We start from the raw sequence: 21136 nt of genomic DNA, 5'->3' as shown, positions 1-21136 counted from the left end.
CCGGGAAAGGTAGCAGCCGACTTTGCCTTTGGTCTGAGTGGCAGTGGTCGGAGGTCCTGAAGCCAGTTCTCACCTGTCGCCGGACTCCGGCGTGTGTCTGAGACGGTAGCCAGGTTCCTAAGATGCCTGGAGGTTTTTGTGTGGTGTAAGGGGACCTGGAGATCAGGAAGGTGAAGAGAGCATTAGCTTAGCAGGACTTTACAAGGGTGTGTATCCCGATTCTTAAAATGATTTAGCCTTTCGGTCTTGTTAATTATTTTGAACAGAGGTCAGTGACACGTGGTTTCCCCGACTGTGAGAAACTTGAGGACTGATCGTCTGAAATGAGTTCCTTTTAGTACTGAAACTTCGTGTTGCTTGAAAGGGCACCTAAGCCAGGATAGGGAATTGGCATTCTAAGTCTGCGTTTTCTTTTAATGAAAAATGCTCTTTTGAGTTGCTTCACCATAAGTGAGATTGTTCTTCGCTTCTTTTTGTGTTTTGTTAATGTAAAAGGTCGTGTTGATGTAAAGTCTGGAGATATTGAGCTCCCAGTGTTGTTAATAATTTCCTTTTTTTTTCTTTTTTAGGTTCAGTTTATAATCAGGTTGCAGAGATTTTTCTCACTAAGTGTTTACAGGTGTCTCCGTTGACATGTTTAGGGGCATTTATGTCACCGTATTTTTAAAAAAACTTTGCATTAAAAATGTCAGAAGCCCCTTTAAACATCGGGGCACTTATGATTGTCGGTTTCTTATTATGTCGCTTTAAAAGTTATGTTGGTATGGTATTCATTTATTCAACTATAGTGTCTCTAGTGATTTTATATATGTACTAATGTAAATACAGATGACAGTTATATGGAGATTCTAAATAGACTAAGACATAGTCTGATCCACTGGTGTCATACTGTCTGTTAAGAGAGAGAAGACAAAACACATAGTACAAAGTAGACATAGATGAAATGCTTACTGAAGCATACATACATAATGCTGAGGAAATTGAGGGGTGGGAGACATTACATTTTCTTGAGTGTTTATGAAAGCCTTTCCAGGCTGAGTGAATAGATTAAGCAGAGCAGGAATGAAAACATGTGAACAGCAGGCTGGGAGCAGTAGTACTAGAGTGTAAAGTGTGCTCAGGGAGTGATGTGCAGTGATGCTTGTTGGAGACATGAGTGTGTTCCAAGTGATGTAGCTGCTGGAGAGCCCTTGAAGCATTTCAGTGGTTAGACTTTTGGTTTAAGTAGATCTTCCTGATAGTAGTGTATAGATTAGGTGTGAGGACAACAAAACTAGAAGCAGGGTGTAAGAGAGAGGTGACAGAGTCGTCAAGTAGGGGTAAAGAAGAAGGTACCGAATGGGAAATATTTAGTAGGTGAGAGCTGTAGTGGATAGGAATTTATTGATTGGATGCAAAGGATCAGAGAGAGAAAAGGAATCTAGAATGAATCCCAGGTTTCTGGTTATGGCAACTTATTCCTTCAAAGAGATAGGATATATAGAAAGAAAAGGATCTGTGGGATGAGAGGTAATTTCAGATTGCATGTTTCCTTTTCACAAAAAACAACAATAATCAAGACTTAGCTTTTATAGGTATAATCACATAACATAAAATTTACCCTTTTATAGTATTGAATTCAGTGATTTTTTTTTTTTTTTTGGTATGTTCACTATGTTGTGCAACCATCAGAACAATTTTGGAATATTTTTATCATCCGAAAAAAGAAACTTTGTCCTTATTAGTAGTCATTCCCAATTCTCGCCTCATTCCCTCTCTTGGCCACCACTAGTCTACTTTCTGTCTCTATGAATTTGTCTATTCTGGACATTTCATGTAAGTGGAATCATACAATATGTGGCCTTTTGTGTCTGGCTTCATTTACTTAGCACACTTTCAAGAGTCATCCATGTTGTACCATGTAACAGTACTTTGTTCCTTTTTATGGGTGAAAAATGTTTCATTGTCTAGATATATCACATTTTGAATATTCATTCATAGTTTAATGGCTATTTGGGTTGTTTGTACTTTTTGACTATTACGAATAATACTGCTATGGACATTCATGCACAAGTTTTTTTAATGAATATTTTCAGTTCTCTTGGGTATATACCTAGGAGTGGAATTACTGGGTCATATTTACTATATGTTTAACTTTTGAAAGAACTGCCGAATTGTTTTCCACAGATGCTGTACCATTTTACACCCCCACCAGCAGTTTATGAGGATCGGATTTCCCATGTCCTCTCCAATACTTTTTTTCCCCTAAATAGCCACTCTAATGATAAGTGTAAGTGGTATCTTGTGGTTTTTATTTGTGGTCCCCTAATGACTAATGTCATTGAGCAACCTTACATGTGCTCATTGGCCATTTGTGTTGTCTTCTTTGGAGAAGTATCTATTCAGTTCTTTTACCATTTAAAAAATTGGATTATTTGTCTTCTTAGTGTTGAAGTCATAAGAGTTCTTTATACATTCACGATATTAGACCCTTATCAGGTGTGTGATTGGCAAATATTTTCTACCATTCTGTAGATTGTCTTTTCACTTTCTTGATGGTGACCTCTGAAGCACCAAGGTTTTTAATTTTGATGAAATCTAGTTTATTTTTTTTTTCATTTGGTTGCATAAGTTTTTGGTGTCATATCTAGGAAGCCATTGCTTAAAATAAGGTCACAAAGATTTACATCTGTGCTTCCTTCTAAGAGTTTTAGCTCTTACATTAAGGTCTATAATCCCTTTTAAATTAATTTTTATATATGGTATGTATGGGTCCAGATTCATATGTTTGCAAGTAGATATTCACTTGTCCCAATACCATTTGTTGAAAAGACTCCTCTTTCCTCATTGATTTTGTATTGGTACTGCTGTTAAGCATCAATTGACCATAACTTTTTAAAATTGAAATGTAGTTCATTTGCAATATTATATTAGTTTCAGATGTACAACATAGTGATTCCGAACTTCTATAGATTATACTCTATTTTAAAGTTATTGTAAAATATTGGCTATATTCCTTGTGCTGTACAATATATCCTTGTAGCTTATTTACTTTATGCATAGTAGTTTGTACCTCGTAGCCCCCTCCCCACATCCTGCCCCTCCTCCCTTCCCTCTCTCCACTGGTAACCACTAGTTTTTTATATCTGTGAGTCAGTTTCTGTTTTGTTGTATTCATTTGTTTTATTTTTTAGATCCCATACATAGTGATAACATACAGTATCTGTCTTTCTCTGTTTAAGATATTTCACTAAGCATATACCCACCAGATTCCCATGTTGTTGCAAATGGCAGCATTTTCTTTATGAATGAGTACGCACACTGCATCTTCTTTATCCATTCATCTGTTGATGGACACTTAAGTTGTTTCCATATCTTGGCAATTGTAAATAATGCTGCTATGAACATTGGGGTGGATGTATCTTTTTAAATTAGTCTTTTTTTTTTTTCTTCGGATGTATGCCCAGGAGTGAAATTGCTGCATCATATAGTAGCTCTATTTTTAGTTTTTTGAGAAACCTCCATAATGTTTTCCACAGTGGCTGCGCCATTTTACATTCCCACCAACAGTGCATGAGGGTTCCTTTTTCTTCACATCCTTGCCAGCATTTGTTTTTTGTGATCTTTTTGATGATAACCTTTTTGACAGATATGAGGTGATATCTCATTGTGGCTTTGATTTGCGTTTCTCTGATGATTAGTGATGTTGAGCATCTTTTTATGTGCCTGTGCATTGACTCTATACATCAATTTGGGGAGTATTGCCATATTGACAATGTTAAGTCCTCCAGTCTATGAATATGGGTTGTCTTTCTATTTTTTCAGATCTTACTTTCTTTCAATGGTGTTTTGTAATTTTCAGAGTATAAGATTTGCACTTTCTTTGTTAAATTTATTCCTATTTTATTCTTTTTTTTTTTTGCTATTATAAATAGAAATGTTTTCTTCATTTCATTTGCAGGTGGCTCATTGCTGTTGTATAGAAATACGACTGATTTTTCTCTTTTGATTTTGTATCCTACAGCTTTCCTGAACTTTGTTTGTTAGCTCTAATAGTTTGTGTGTGTGTGTGTGTGTGTGTGTGTGTGTGTGAGTTATTTAGAGTTTTTTTTTTTTAATAAGATTTTTTTTTGTGGGGGGGCTGTGTTGGGTCTTCAGTTCTGCGCATGGGCTTTTCTCTAGTTGTGGCAAGTGGGGGCTACTCTTTGTTGCGGTGCATGGGCTTCTCAGTGCAGTGGCTTCTCTTGTTGTGAAGCACAGGCTCTAGGAGCGGGCATCAGTAGTTGCAGCATTTGGGCTCAGTAGTTGTGGTGTGCAGGCTGAGTAGTTTTGGCTTGAGGGCTCCAGAGCACAGGCTTAGTTGCTCCGTGGCATGTGGGATCTTCCTGGACCAGGGGTCGAACCCTTGTCCCCTGCATTGGCAGGTGGTTTCTTCACCACTGCACCACCAGGGAAGTTCTAGGATTTTTTTTTTTTATATATAAGATGATGCCTTCTTCAAATGGAGATAGTTTTACTGTCCTCCCCCAGTCTGGGTGCCTTTTATTTTTCTTTCTTGCCTAATTGCCTGGTTAGAACCTCTGGTACAATATTGAATCAATGTGGAGAGACCGAACAGCCTTATCTTGTTACTGTTCTTAAGGTGAAAGCTTTAAATCTTTCACTGTTAAATGTGATATTAGCTGTGAGTTTTTCATAGGTGCCCTTATCAGGTTGAGGAAGTTCCATTCAGTCCTAGTTTGTTGAGTGTTTTGATCATGAAAGTGTGTTGGATTTTGTTATATCTCTTTTCTTTGTCTGTTGAGTGATCATGGGTTTTTTCCTTCTTTATTCTTTTAATATTGTGTTTAACATTGATTTAGTTTTGTATGTTGAATCAACCTTGTATTCCTGGAATAAATTCTACTGTTAGTGTGTATAATTGTTTTTACATGCTGCTGGGTTTGGTTTGCTATTATTTTGTCGAGGATTTTGCATCTATATTTTAAACAAATATTGATGCATGGTTTTCTTTGCTTGTGATGTATTTGTCTGACATATCAGGGTAATACTGACCTCTTAGAATGAGTTAGGAAAAATTCCCTCCTCTTTTGTTTTTTTGGATAAGAATGATTGTTGTTAATTTTTCAGTAAACTTTTGGTAGAATTCACTAGTGAATCCAACTGGTCCTGGGTTTTTCTTTGTTGGAATTTTTAAAAACACAGTTGTCCCTTGGTATCCATAGGGGATTGGTTCCAGGACCCCCAGGAATACCAAAGTCTGAGGATGCTCAAGTCCCTTTCGTAAAATGGAGTAGTATTTGTAAATAACCTATGCATATCCGTTGTCCTGTATACTTTAAATTGTCTCTAGATTACTTATAATATCTAATAAAATGTAAATGCTATGTAAATAGTTGCCAGTGTGTGGCATATTTAAGTTTTACTTTTTTGAATTTTCTGGAAATTAAAAATTTTTTTTTTTCCATCTACAGTTAGTTGGATCTGTCGATGCAGAACCTATGGCTATGAAGGGCCAACTGTACTAACTCAGTCTATTTATTTGTTATAGGTTTAATCAGATTTTCTATTTCTTCTTGAGTTAATTTTAGTAGTTTATGTGTTTTTAGGAATTTGTCAATTTCATCTAGGTTATATAATTTGTTGACATGCTATTGTTCTGTTAAAATCTTTTTTGTTTCTGTAAGATGGCTAGTAATACTTCAATTACTGGTTTTAGTAATTTGAATTTTCTCTTTCTGAGGTAATCTAGCCACAGATTTGTCAATTTTGTTGATTGATTTTGTTGCATTTTTTTTTTTTTTTTTGCCGAAAACCAATGTTTGGTGTTCTTTTTTCTCTATTTTTCTGTTATTTTTTTGTTTGATTCTGCTGTAGTCGTTATTATTTTCTTCCTTCTGCTTGTTTTGGGTTTATTTTGCTCTTCTTTTTCTAGTTCCTTAAGGTTTAGAGTTAGGTTGGGCTATTGATTTGAAATCTTATTTAAAAAAAAAAGTAGGCTTTTACAGCAATAAGTTTGTTTCTGAGCACTGTTTTAACTGCATTCCATAAATTTGGTATGTTGTATTTTCTCTCATCTCAAAGTATTTTCTGATTTCTCTAGTGATTTCTTTTTTGACCCATTGGCTATTTAGGAGTATGTTATTTAATTTTCACATATTTGTGAAGTTTCCAAGTTTACTTCTATTATTAATTTCAAATTTCATTCTATTATGATCAGAAATCATACTTTGTATGATTTCAAGCTTTTAAAATATTGAGACTTGGTTAAGGCCTGACGTGGTCTAGCCTGGAGAATGCTTCATGTGCATTTGAGAATGAAGTGTATTCTGCTGTTGTGAGTGGAGTGCTCTGTAGATATATGTTAAGTCTAGTTGGTATATAGTGTTGTTCAACTTTTCTGTTTCCTTGCTGACCTTCTGTCTATTTGTTATTCATTATTGTAAACAGAGTCTTAAGGTCACCAATTACTATTGAATTGTCTATTTTTCCTTTCATTTCTGTTAGTTTTTATTTCATATATTTGGAGCTCTATTGTAAGGTGGGTATATGTTTATAATTGATACATCTTCTTGATGGATCGACCTTTTTGTCATTATATAATGTCCTTCTTTGTTGCTAATAACAATTTTTGTCTTAAAGTCTTTTTTCTCTGATAATAGTGTGGCCATTCTAGCTCTTCTTTGGTTATTGTTTGCATGGAATATCTTTTTCCATATTTCACCCTATTTATGTGTTTTATTTATTTTTATTTATTTTTAATTTTTTTCCTATTTATGTATTTTAATCTAAAGTATGCGTCTTGTAGGTGGAATATGGTTGGATCATTTTTTTTTTATTCTGCCAATCTCTGCCATTTAATTGGAGAGTGTAGCCCATTTACATTTAATATAATTAGTGATACTCCTGCTGTTTTGGTATTTATTTTCTATATTTCTTAGGTCTTTTTTGTTTCTCAGTTCCTCCATTTCTTTTGTGTTATATAGATATTTTCTACTGTGCCATTTTAATCCCCCCTCCCCTTTTTAACTATGTGTGTTTGATTTATAATGATTTAATCCAACCTAATTTCAACAACTTTGCTTCTTTATAGTTCCATCCTTGTGTCCTATATGCTGTTTTTGGTACAGTTTACATCTTTATTCATTTTACATCCAACAAAATACATTTCTAATTATTGCATTATGCAATTGTGTTTTACATTGGATAGAGATAAAGGGAGTTATAAACAAAAATGTGTTTATAACCCTGCCCTGCTTTTATTTAGTACCTTAGGCTAAGCCTAATATCTCCTAAGGCTGCTGAAGACTAAGCCTAATATCTCCTAAGGCTGCTGAAGACTGAAACTTTTACTAAATGGTTGTATACTAGGGGGATAAAACCCCCAAAAACAGAAACCAGAAGAGTAAGATATGGACAATTTAGTCTAATAGTATAGACTCTTTAGTCTAATGAATTCTTTTCCAGGCTCTGTCCCATTTTAAGACCTGGTATATTTTTATGTGCTAGGCACCATTTTAGCACCCAGCCCTACCTCTACCTTCCACAACGTCTAGGTCCCAAGAGAGAATGACTGAAGTAGAAATAGGGGTTTTACCGGCTTAAGATCAGATACTGGTTTCCTTTTAGAGGTCCTCTCCCTTTATCTGGATGATTGGCTTTGGGAATGATCACTTCCCTTGCCACATTAAGGGTGATACCATAACTATTTGCCGGAAGCTTTCCTGTTTCAATGGAACATAGACTGTATCAGATGATCCTTCTGTGCAGTGACCCCTCCAGGACATCCACGTAGATTTGTCCAATAAACTGGTATTATAAAACTCAGAGTTGGAGTCACAGATTGGTGAGTTATTAGCATAATGGTTTTAGTGTTTAATTTCCATTAAAACAATGGAAATGGATAAAATTAAAAGGAGAGTATTTTTTAAAAGGAATATGACTTAATAAATGTGGAATTAGTTGTGTAGATGGATGAATGACAATGAATATTAACAGCTCATAAGGTAATTATTAATTTTACAGTTCCTGCTTCATCTTGTTTTGGTTGAACTCTTACTCTGCCATAGCTCTTTTTAGACCATTTGACTCTAAAGCTCTTTTGATAGCCTTTTAAAGAGAGAATTATAATTATTAATGATTACCAGTTTACATTTTTGTAAAATAAAAAGATTTAAGAAAGAGACATACTAAAAATAGTTTTCATCAAATGATTAAGAATGAGTGAATCAGTGCCCCCCTTTTTTTAATTAATTAATTAATTAATTAATTATTTTTGGGGGGGTACACCAGGTTCAATCATCTGTTTTTATACACATATCAGTGCCCCTTTTAAACTTTTTGGTGGTTTATTTTTAATTACAGGAAAAAATCTCTTTATGTAAAGTGGAAATTATTTTTTAAGTTTTATGTCTTGAAGAGTGTAGGTTCATAAAACTTTGCATTACAATCAAGTATTCTCATGGCCTGTATATTGACATTCAGTTATGTTGTCTTTATTAATATATATCATATTTATTTGAGGTAAGGTGAAAAATAATTTTAATTTAACATTACTGTATTTTGTCAACTTGATTAGTTGGTTCTTTTAAGTTACTTGGTCTGGAATTCCTTTAATACTCATGTTTGGGCCACAATGAGGTATCACCTCACACCCATCAGAATGGCCATCATCACAAAATCTGGAAACAACAAATGTTGGAGAGGGTGTGGAGAAAAGGGAACTCTCCTGGACTGTTGGTGGAAATGTAAGTTGGTACAGCCACTATGGAAAACAGTTTGGAGGGTCCTTAAAAAACAAAAACAGAACTACCATATGATCCAGTAATCCCACTCCTGGGCATATACCCAAAGAAAACCATAATCCCAAAAGAAACATGTACCATAATGTTTATTGCAGCACTATTTACAATAGCCAGGACATGGAAGCAACCTAAATGCCCATCAACAAATGAATGGATAAAGAAGATGTGTCATATATATACAATGGAATATTACTCAGCCATAAAAAGGAATGAGATGGAGCTATATGTAATGAGGTGGATAGGCCTAGAATCTGTCATACAGAAGTAAGTCAGAAAGAGAAAGACAAATATTGTATGCTAACTCATATATACGGAATCTAAAAATGGCACTGATGAACTCAGTGACAACAAGAATAAGGATGCAGATGCAGAGAATGGACTGGAGAACTCAAGGTTTGGGGGGGTGGGGGGGTGGGGGGGTGAAGGGGAAGCTGAGATGAAGTGAGAGAGTAGCATAAACATATATACACTACCAACCATAAAATAGCCACTGGGAAGTTGCTGTATACAAAGGGAGTTCAACTTGAGGATGGATGATGCCTTAGAGGACTGGGATGGGGAGGGTGGGGGGGAGTCGAGGGAGGGAGGGAATATGGGGATATGTGTATAAAAACATGATTGAACTTGGTGTACCCCCCCCCAAATAATAAATAAATAAATAAAATGAAAAAAAATACTCATGTTTGGGAGTGGAGTAGGTCTGTGATTAATCACTACTGTGTTGTATGGAGGGTTACCTGTTACTTCTAAAATTTAGGACTAATTTATCAAACCATGTGTAATTGTGTATTGCATTATATTTATCGATGTTTGATAAATTTGGTTATTCTTTCTGTACTTTTGTGAGATAGGGTTCTATATTTCAGTTAAAATTTAAGGGTGAAAAATCTCCATGAGAAAACCAGCATAATTAAGACCAGAGCAATGATGTCTATTGTATCTCAATAAAAGTCTCAAAAAAAAAAAGACCAGAGCAATAGATTTGAGATGCATTTTTTAAAAAATTTATTTACTTATTTTAATTTTTTTATTTTTGGCTGCATTGGGTCTTCATTACTGCACTCAAGCTTTCTCTAGTTGTGGTTAGCGGGGGCTACTCTTTGTTTCAGTGTGTGGGCTTCTCATTGCAGTGGCTTCTCTTGTTGTGGAGCATGGGCTCTAGGCACATGAGTTTCAGTAGTTGTGGCTTGTGGGTTCTGGAGTGCTGGCTTGGTAGTGGTGGTGCACAGGCTTAGTTGCTCCACGGCATGTGGGATCTTCCTGGACCAGGGTTTGAACCCATGTCCCCTGCATTGGCAGGTGGATTCTTAACCATTGTGCCACCAGGGAAGCCTGAGGTGCATTCTTGAGACTTAGATTCTTTGCTATCCTTCAGTCCACCAGATCCCACCAGATTCCACCAGCTCAAGGCTTTAACCTAGAATTTACCATCTCTTTTTAGAATAGAAGGATTGATAAAATGCTGTTGGATTTAAGAAATATCACTATACTAAAGATAATTACATGTTTAATTTGAGAGATGCTTTTAGAATTGTCTCTTAAAGTGTTGTAGTGTTGTAAAGAAATCATATTGATTATTAGGTTTTTGAAGTGATGTGCATTTTATTATTTTGACCTAGTTAGCTGAAAGTAAGATGGTTGGAGAACATGTAAACTGTAAAGGAAGCATCCTTTCTTCCCAGTATTGTGTGTCAAATGCCTCTTTTTCTCAAAGGGAGAAATAAGATCTTTTTTTTAATCTTTGGTGGTTTTTAGTGATGTCACAATTCTGTGAGCTGATGACTCGGGTAATGTAGGGAGAGGCAGAGGCAGAGATCAGGGTAAAGGGGTTTTTTTTAGAAAAGGTGTAATCAGGTTTATTTAATGCATTATAATGAACTGTTGATAGCTTATATGGATCAGAGTTATAAAAAAGATTCTGGAGAGGAGAATAGATAGTAAAGGGTGTTTTTCTAGATAGTAAGGGCCTGAAAAGGGAGGATTTGCCTAGAGGTTTTGGGGTGAACCCTGGAAAGAATCAAACCTGATCAGACTTGAGGTTTTTCTTAAAAAAGGGTATTTTTCTTTTTTTCCCCTACCTTTTTTATGTGATTGAATAATATGTGGGGCCTGGTAACAAAGAAAAAATAACCTCATTGGATGACAGTGACTATTGAACTGACCCAGAGAAAGATGAAACACAGAAGCAACTACAAAAGCCTTAAGCTGTTTTGTGCTGAAGGCTTGCTAGGGAGAGAAGCAATGTGGAAAGGCTGTGGTTACAGGATCATGTTTTTGGAGGAGGACTAATAGAAACAGTTACCTTTATTGAGTACTTGCCCTCCATGTTCAAGCAGCATTATTCCCATTACAGATAAGAGAAGGGAGCCACAGAGGTAGGGTAGAGGGATTCAAATTCTAAACGCGAGGTTTCGTCAGTGGTTTTCAAACTTTAATAAAGATCCATTCCTCCCCCCCCCCCCCAATTGGGAAATCTTATGTGGAACCCAATATTCTCTAAGGAAAAAGCCTAGACTAGCTGAATCAGGGTAAGAGCACCTGATTCACCTTCTTTCTTTGGTCTTCTCTCCTCTTACTCTCATTTTCAGAAGCTCTGAGGCATCTCTGTAGAACTCTGGTTTGAAAATCATTACATTTCACCATACTACTTTCCTTCATCACTTAGTGATAGTGGTTGAAAATTGCCAGAAAAATACACCCTGATACCTTCTGTTTGGTGATAGTCTGGTACCCATTTCATGAAAAGGGTGTTAATAGTGTTTACATGTAAACTTGTACTTATGTTTGTGTCTTAGTCTGTTGGGGCTGCTATTACAGAAGTAAGATAGACTGGGTGGCTTAAACCACAAACATTTTTCTCACAGTGCTGGAGGCTGGGAACACCAAGATAAATGTGCCGCGGAACTGGTATATGGTGAGGGCACACTTCTGGTTCATAGTCTTCTCATTATAACCTCACATGGCAGAAGTGTCAGGGGAGCTTTCTGGAGCCTCTTTTATAAGGTCACTAATCCTATTTATGAGGGCTCCACTCTTACAACCTAATCACCTGCAGAAGGCCCTACTTCCAGATACCATCACACTGGGGATTAGGTTTTGGGTTTGTTTTTTTGTTTGTTTTTTTGTTGGATTGTGTGCAGCCTTGTGCATTTATTTTTTATTTTTATTTATTTATTTATTGGCTGTTTTGGGTCTTCGTTGCTGCACATGGGCTTTTCTCTAGTTGTGGTGAGCAGGGGCTACTCTTTGTTGTGGTGCGCGGGCTCCTCATTGCTGTCGCTTCTCTTGTTGCGGAGTGTGGGATTCAGTAGTTGCAGCACACGGGCTCAATAGTTGTGGCTCACAGGCTCTAGAGCACAGGCTCAATGGTTGTGGCACACAGGCTTAGTTGCTCCACTGCATGTTGGGATCTTCCTGGAGCAGGGCTCGAACTTGTGTCACCTGCATTGGCAGGCGGATTCTTTTTTTTTTTTTTTTAATTAATTAATTAATTTATTTATTTTATTGGCTGTGTTGGGTCTTCCTTGCTGCACGTGGGCTTTCTCTAGTTGCGGTGAGCAGGGGCTACTCTTCCTTATGGTGTGCGGGCTTCTCATTGTGGTGGCCTCTCTTGTTGCAGAGCACGGGCTCTAGGCACGTGGGCTTCAGTAGTTGCAGCACATGGGCTCAGTAGCTGTGGCTCACGGGCTCTAGAGCGCAGGCTCAACAGTTGTAGCACACGGGCTTAGTTGCTCCATGGCATGTGGGATCTTCCTGGGGAGGGATCGAACCCGTGTCCCGTGCATTGGCAGGCAGATTCTTGCTCACTGCACCACCTAGGAAGTCCGGCAGGCGGATTCTTAACCGTTGTGCCACCTTGGAAGTCCTGGGGATTAGATTTTAACATAGGAATTTTGGGGTTGTGGAAGGACATAGAAAAATTCAGTGCATAGGAGTTTGTAATCAACACTTTTTATCAAAAATGTATTTTTAAGAAGTTAATTTTCTTTGTCTTGAAGGTTGTGGCAGCATTGCCTGAAGATATGAGACCAGGTTCCAACTTCTATGGTTTTCCATGGGAATTGGTAATATGTACAACTATTGTTGGAGTTTTTGCTGTTCTCTTGTTTATGTGGAGAAGTTTTCGATCTGTAAGTAACCAATGTTATGTATACTAAGAGAACGTTTGTTCTGTCTTCATGTGAACAAGTAATATGAGAAACATACCTTTTGTTTTAAGGAAACAAGTTAGGTTATCATTCAGTGGGCTACTCATGTTAATGTGTGGCTACTAGAAACTGAATATGGATTTAGAGGAATTTTTTGAAGTGAGAAAATTAAAAAAAAATTCTTTGTAGGAGTATTCTACACTAGTACTAAAGTCCTACCTCTATTTCTTTCTTTTTTTTTTTTTTAATTTTTATTGGAATATAAGTTGATTTATAATGTTATGTTAGTTTCAGATGTACAGCAAAATCTACCTTTATTTCTTACTTGTTTATCATTTGGGGGTCTTTGTTTATTTTTAACAGTATACTAAACATCTGTGAATATACCACCCAACCTGGAATCAAAGACATTGACTGTCACTTATATTGCGATCCTCCCTCATTTCATTCCCCTGCCTCCCTTTATACTGGAGGTAATCCTGTCCTTGATCCTGGGTTGATTATTCCCATACCTTAAAAAAATTTTTTTTTTTTTTGTCATATGTACACATATCCTTCAGAAGTATAGTAATTTTGCTTAGTCTCATTCCATATGTCATATTTTGGAACTTGTTTACTCCATCCTATATTGCTAAGATTCATCCATATTTTTGACCCATTTTGATTGCTCTAAGAATATTATGTTGTAAGAATATACTACAGTTAATTTATACTTTTTATGGTCTCAGGCCTTTGAGTTGTTTCCAGATTTTTTTCTATTACAAATAATGCTGCTGTGTAGATTCTTATACTTGTTTCCTGTTGCATATAAGTTTCTCCTGGGTATATAGTAGGTGTGAGATTACTGGGTTATGTAGTGTATTGGAGGTTCTACTTTTAAAAGGTAATGCCAAGTTCTTTTCCAAATTGTTTGTACCAATTTATACTCCCAACAGCCAGTTTATACTCCCAGTAAGAGGTTCTAGAGATCCATTTAATCTGTGTCCTCTCCAACACTTGTTATTGTTGAAATTCTTTATTTTTGCCACTTGAATGGTATCTTACCATGGTTCAGATTTGTATTCCTTGATCACTAATGAGATTGAAAATTCAATAAATTTATTGGCCATATATACTTGTTCTTCAGAGAAATATTTATGTGTTATGCCCATTTTTCTTTTGAGTAGTTTTTTTCTTTTTTATTTGTAGGAGGTCTTTATATATTCTTGATGATATCCTTGTTCATTATCTGTATTGCACATGTCCCAGTATGAAACATCTTTTCATTTTTCTTAAGATGTTTTCTGATGAGTAGAAATTCTTAATTAAAACAGTTTGCTTTTAGCACAGAATTGCTTGATCCATCTCGAGTTGATTTTTTGTTTAGTGTGGGGTGGGGAGTTGGTGTAGTCCCCCCACCCAGTCTCCTCCCCCCCCATATAACCTCTTTTCCAGCTTTGTTTATTGAACAGTCTCTCCTCTTCCCATTCATCTGCTGTGCTACCTATGAGAGTTCCACATACATGTAGCCTTTTTCTGTACTCTTTATTGTCCTGATGATTATTGAAAGCAGATACATGTATATCATTCTGTATCTTTCCATTATTAGGTCAAGCTTGCTAATTGACTAATTTGTGATGTTCATGTATTACATATGTTTGCTCTTTTTTTGTTCTTTTCTTCATCTATCAAGGTTGAAGACAAGTTGGCTAAATTCCACTGTCATGATGGATTTATCAGTTACTTTCTATAGTTTTGTCAATTCTTGCTTTACGTATTTGGAGGATATTTTGTTAGGTGGATACATGTTTAGAATTGCTATATCTCTTCTTAATGGTTTGAATTTTTTATCAATATCTAGTGACCCTTTATAACTCTACTGATGCTTTTGTCTTAAAGTCTCTTATCTGATGTTAATATAGCCAGACCAGTTTTCTTTTAGGTAATGTTTCATGTGGCTTTTTCTATTCTTATATTTTCTAGTCTTTCTGTGGTCTTTTACTTAATGTATGTCCTGTATGAATTTCTTTTTTTATTTTTATTTTATTGGAGTATAGTTGGCTTACAATGTTGTGTTAGTTTCAGGTGTACAGCAAAGTGTTTCAGTTCTGTATGAATTTCTTTTATATAATCTGAAAATCTGTTTTTTCACTCAGTTTAGTGCATTTATATATATTATGGTTATTGATTACTGATGTATTTGGACCAGTTTCCTCTAGCATACTTTATTAATTTGTTCCACTTTTTGTTTTTTGAAGCACACTCTAAATGAATTTTATTCTTACTAACATAAACAGTAGTAAAACAAAAATTTTCTTTCTGATTTGATAAGCATGACTTGTTTCAAGAACGCCTGGGCATTCTTTAATTTTGTAAGAGACATTAGAGATACTTTTTTTTTTTGAGAACATTTATTGAAATATAATTGACATACAATAAACTGCATATATTTAAGGTATACAATTTGATATTTTTGTTCTTATTAGTAATGTATATATGGCAATCCCAATCTACCAATTCAACCCCCTCCCCCCCCCCCGCTTTCCCCCCTTGGCGTCCATGTTTGTTCTCCACATCTGTGTCTCTGTTTCTGCCTTGAAAACTGGTTGATCTGTACCATTTTTCTATACTCCATACGTTTGTGTTAATATACGATATTTGTTTTTCTCTTTCTAACTTGCTTCACTCTAACAGTCTGTAGGTCCATCCATGTCTCTACAAATGTCCCAATTTCATTTCTTTTTACAGCTGAGTAATATTCCATTGTATATATGTACCACATCTTCTTTATGCATTCATCTGTTGATGGACATTTAGGTTGGTTCCATGACCTGGCTATTGTAAATAGTGCTGCAGTGAACATTGGGGTGCAGGTGTCTTTTTGAATTATGGTGTTCTCTGAGTATATGCCCAGCAGTGGGATTGCTGGGTCCTGTGATAACTCTATTTTTAGCTTTGCAAGGAACCTCCATACTGTTTTCCATAGTGGCTGTATCAATTTACTTTCCCACCAGCAGTGCAAGAGGGTTCCCTTTTCTCCACACCCTCTCCAGCATTTACTGTTCATAGATTTTCTGATGATTCCTGTTCTGACCGGTGTGAGGTGATACCTCATTGTAGTTTTGATGTGCATTTCTCTAATAATTAGTGGTGTTGAGCAGCTTTTCATGTGCTCTTGGCCATCCGTTTGTCTTCTTTGGAGAAATGCCTGTTTAGGTCTTCTGCCCATTTTTTGGTTGGGTTGTTTGCTTTTTTGATATTGAGCTGCATGAACCATTTATAAATTTTGGAGATTAATCCTTTGTCTGTTGATTCGTTTGCAAATATTTTCTCTCATTCTGAGTGTTGTCTTTTCATCTTCCTTATAGTTTCCTTAATTTTTTCCACTTTTCATGTTTCTTTTCTACATTCGTGAATAAATCTTCCTTCTAAGAAAACAGAAACATTATTTAGCATCCTCTTACATCCCTTGGTCTCTTTCACTTTCCAACCCCCTTTCATGTTGGTATAATCTAGAATTTTATTTCTAAAAATATTTCTCATTTTCTTTTCTTTGTTTTTTTACTTTCTCCTCCACCCCTTCTCCATCCCTCAAGACAACAACAAATATTACCAAGATATTTGATCACCCATAGTTGACATATTTCTTGCAGGGTCTCCTGAATTTAATTCTTCCTATATTTGAATACTTCTTCCTAGATTGTTTTCAGTGTTGGTCTTTGTGTGGCAAACCTTTTGTATGCTTGAGGATGTTTGAATTAAATCCTCACCCTGGAATAATAATTTGTTTGATACAAGCATTCTGGATCCAAAGTTCTATCCTTTTAATACTTTAAAATCCTTACTTTCTTGTTTTTTTACATCTAATGTTACTTGTTGAAAGGTCTGGTGTCACTGTGATTCTTATTCATTTGTAAGTGATCTGTTCTCTGTGGAGGCTTTTAATTTGATATCCTTATTTCAATATAATACGTTTAGAGTTGATTTTTTTTCTTATTTCTTCTTTAAATTCTCTTGAATATTTAAATATGAGATATTTTATCTTTTTTTAATTTGGGGAAGTTTCTTCTGCATTTTACATTTGTTTCCCTTTTTGGGACAATTATTTTTTAAAAGGTTGGCTCTTCTACTTCTTACTTCCCTATCTCTTAACTTTTTTTTTCCATTTTTTTTAATGGTTTACTGTTACCTTTTGAGATAATTTCTGAATCTGATGTTTCAGTTTACTAATTGTTCCTCATCTATACCTATTATACTGTACCTTGAGTTTTAAATCTTGTTTCATTTAATTTTATTCCTGTGTATCTTCTGTAGATCATTTAAGTCCCTATTGTTTTTCTGCTTAGATTACCTTAGTCCTAAGCCTGATCCCCTTATAAATGGATTTTTTCCTTCATTGTTTGAGAGAGAGGTTAAAGAAGAAGAAAGTTTTTTTAGTTTATCGGCAGCAGATCCATGGCCCCGTGGTAGCATTTTTCAAACTGTGTTATTTTGGATGTTAGTACTAGGGGAGATGATATAGAGGCTTCTTGAAGTAGTTGGTTTTAGGGTCAAATATGTTTGAGGAGCAGTGGGCTAAATGAAATGAAACAGGTATCTTTAAGGTAGACTTATTTCAGAGCCTTTAATATGCTCATACACAATGTGAATCTTCAGTAGGGGGACTTTAATATGTAGCATTTTTTCTCATTGAAAATAGAACACTTTTTGGCTAACTTATATTTATACTAAGGCAATAAGAAATCTTTTGTTTTTAAGTGGGCAGTAGAAGTTAAATAAATTGTATTTGTTTGAATGTGTGTTTGTTTTAATGTAATTTTTGTTAAAAATTTGTTTCAGGTTAGAAGCCGGCTTTATGTAGGTAAGCTCTTTTTTCTATTTTAGATCTCATCATTGTTTGCAATTAAGTAAACTTAAAAACATGATAACATTAACTCTTTTTTTAGGAAGAGAGAAAAAGCTTGCTGCAGAACTTTCTACACTGATCGAAGAAAGATGTAAACTACTTGAAAAATTTAGTGTTGTTCAAAAGGAGGTAAGACATTTTTGAAAATGCTGGCATTAGTGTTTGAATCAGAGGACTTTATACATTTCAGTGCAGGTACTTCTGTGTAAGTTTAAGATTACTAATGCTCTGTTTGCAAAGTATGAGACTTCAGTTGCTTTCATATTATCAATCTAAATTTTAACCATTGTGCTAGGTGTATAGTGATGTCTCATTGTGGTTTCAGTTTTCATTTCCTTGACTAATGAGGTTAAGCACCTTTTCATGTTTATTGGCCATTTGGATATCCTTCCTTTTTGTCACATTGCCTGCTTAAGTTTTTTTTCATATTTTAAAAAGTATGGTTATCTTTTTCCTTTTGATACGTAGGATTTTTTGTATATTTTGGATACAAGTCCTTTGTCAGATACACGTATTGCAAATATCTTCTTCCACTCTGTGGTTTGTCTTTTTCTTTCTTTCTTCCTTTTTTTTGGGGGTGGGGGGGGGCGGCTGTGTTCGGTCTTGTTTCTGTGCACGGGCTTTCTCTAGTTGTGGTGAGCAGGGGCTACTCTTCATTGCGGTGTACCTGCTTCTCATTGCGGTGGCTTCTCCTGTGGCACGGGCTCTAGGTGCTTGGGCTTCAGTAGTTGCAGCATGCTGGTTGAGTAGTTGCGGTGCACGGGCTCTAGTGTGTGCAGGCTTCAGTAGTTGTGGCACAAGGGCTTAGTTGCTCTGTGGTACTTGGGATCTTCCCGGCCCAGGGATTGAACCTGTATTCCCTGCATTGGTGGGTGGATTCTTAACTCTGGGCCACCAGGGAAGTCCCTGCCTTTTTATTTCAAATGGCATCTTGGTAAGCATAAGTTCTTAATTTTAACGTTGTCTAATTTTTCAATCTTTTCTTTATGATGACTGCTGTTTGTTTCCTACTTAAAATTTTTTTGCCTACTCAAGAATTTGAAGATATTCTTCTGTGTTATCTTTTAGAAACTTTATGTTTTTACTTTTCTCATTTAGTCTTTGTATTAGTTTTCTTGGACTGCCATAACACAATACTACAGACTGGTTGACTTTTATGGAAATTAAATTTTTTCACAGTTTTGGAGGCTAGAGGTCCAGAATCAAGGTGTTGGCAGGTTTGGTTTCTTCTGAGGCCTATCATTTTGACATAACTGGCCATCTTCTTGCCCTGTCCTCACATTGTCTTTTCTCTGTGCAGGTGCATGTTTCTGATGTCTCTCTTGTGTCCAAATTTCCTCTTGTAAGGGCACCAGTCAGGTGGATTAGGGCCTATCTTAATCCAAGGGGCTAATTTTAACTTAATGAACTTTAAAGGGCCTGTCTCCAAGTATAGTCACATTTTGAGGTATTGGGACTTCAACATATACATTTTGAGGGCAGACATTTCAGCCCCAAATTAAACAGTCTTTAATCCATCCAAAATTGAATCTGTGATGGTGTGATTTGGTGGTTAGTACTCAAAGTTTTTCATGTGGCTATTGAATTTACCAATACCATTTGTTCAAAGATCGTCTTTTCCCTTTGTTCTGTTTGTTCTTTAGTGTCATTGTTTTAAATCACGTGAGTGTATATCTGAGTGTTTCTATAATATCTTCTATTCTTTTGGTTTTTTTTTTTTTTTAATATGTCCTTGCACCAATATCATGCTTTTTAGAATCTGCCTAGCACGTCTTGATATATCTGACAGTGTAAACCTCCAGGTTTGTTTTTCAAGATTGTGTTGGCTATCTTGGCACTTTGTCTTTTTGTATAAATTTTAAATCACTTCATCACTTTACACATGCACACCTGCACACAGCCTGTTAGGAATTCAGGATTGTATTGAATATATAGATTAATTTGGAGAGAATTTACACTTTTACAATATTGAGTGATTATCCATGGGCTGTGGTATATCCCTCTATTTATGTCTTTTTAAAATTCTGTCAGTACTGTTCATACATTTTTGTGTTGAGGTCTTGTACATCTTTTCTTAGATTTATTCCCTAGTATCTGATGATTTTTGAAACTATTATAAATAGTGTAGTTTTTTTTTTAACAGCTTTGTTGGGGTATAATTCACATACTATACTATTCACCCATTTAAAGTGTACAAATGAATGGCTTTTAGTATATTCACAGTTGTATATCCACCACAAAAAATTTTAAAACATATTTTTTATACCCCAAAGAAACCCTGTACCTCTTAGCTGTCACACTTCTCCCAATCTCCTCTGCTCCTAAGGCCTAGACAATTGATCTACTTTCTGTTTCTATAAAGTTGCCTACACTAGATTCCAGATTCCATTTCACATAAGTGGAATGATACAACATTTGCTTCTTTGTAACTAGCTTTTTAAGCCTAACATAATGTTTTCAAGATTCATCCATGTTGTAGCATGTGTCCATACTTAATATCTTTTTTTTGCCAAATAATATTCCCTACCACCATTGATAATCCATTTTTCAGTTAATGGACATTTGGATTATTGTATTTTTTGGATGTTTTAAATGATGCTGCTGTGGACATTCTTGTACAAGTCTTTGTGTGGATATATGTTTTAAATTCCTTTGGGTGTATATACCTAGGAGTAGAATTGCTGGATCTATATTTAACTTTTTAAAGAACTGCCAGATTGTGCTTCACAGTGGCTGTGCCAGTTTATATTTCTACCAGCAGTCTGTGAGTGTTCCATTTTCTCCACATCTTTCCCAACACTTTCTTTTTTTTTTTGGCCATGCTGTGCGGCATACAGGATCTTAGTTCCCCAACCTGGGATGGAACTCATGCTCCCTGCAGTGGAAATGCGGAGTCCTAATCACTGGACTGCCCGGGAATTCCCTTCCAACACTTGTTATTATGTCTTTTTGATTATAGCTATCCTAGTTGATGTGAAATGTTGTCACAGTGAGGTGTTTTGTTTTTTTTTTTTTTTAATTTTATTGAAGTATAGTTGGTTTACAGTGTTCTGTCAGTGAGGTTTTAATTTGCATTTCCCCGATGGCTTAGTGATGTTGAACATCTTTTCATGTGCTTATTGGCATTTATATATCTTGTTTGGAGAAATGTCTACTCGGTCCCTTTGCCTGTTTTTCAAAAAAAATCTATCTATCTATCTATTTATTTATTTATTATTTATTGGCTGCATTGGGTCTTCGTTGCTGCACACAGGCTTTCTGTAGTTGCGGAGAGTGGGGGCTACTCTTTGTTGTGCTGTGCGGGCTTCTCAGTGCGGTGG

At 35.8% G+C, this 21136-nt stretch overlaps 1 protein-coding gene across 5 annotated transcripts in view; it reads left to right on the top strand.

The window, feature by feature from the left end:
• MIA2 (MIA SH3 domain ER export factor 2) overlaps positions 1 to 21136 on the top strand; it is a 95930-nt gene that overhangs the window by 22119 nt on the left and 52675 nt on the right. For all 5 annotated transcript variants that reach the window (XM_057721427.1, XM_057721424.1, XM_057721423.1 and 2 more), the window contains 3 exons: positions 12782 to 12913; positions 17750 to 17771; positions 17857 to 17945. In XM_057721427.1, the coding sequence (XP_057577410.1) occupies positions 12782 to 12913; positions 17750 to 17771; positions 17857 to 17945 (243 nt within the window). The remainder of the gene's footprint in view (positions 1 to 12781; positions 12914 to 17749; positions 17772 to 17856; positions 17946 to 21136) is intronic.

Source organism: Hippopotamus amphibius, chromosome 2 (genome assembly GCF_030028045.1).
Source record: "Hippopotamus amphibius kiboko isolate mHipAmp2 chromosome 2, mHipAmp2.hap2, whole genome shotgun sequence".
Classification (NCBI taxonomy): Eukaryota; Metazoa; Chordata; class Mammalia; order Artiodactyla; family Hippopotamidae; genus Hippopotamus; species Hippopotamus amphibius.
This window is presented reverse-complemented; position numbering and strand designations above follow the sequence as displayed.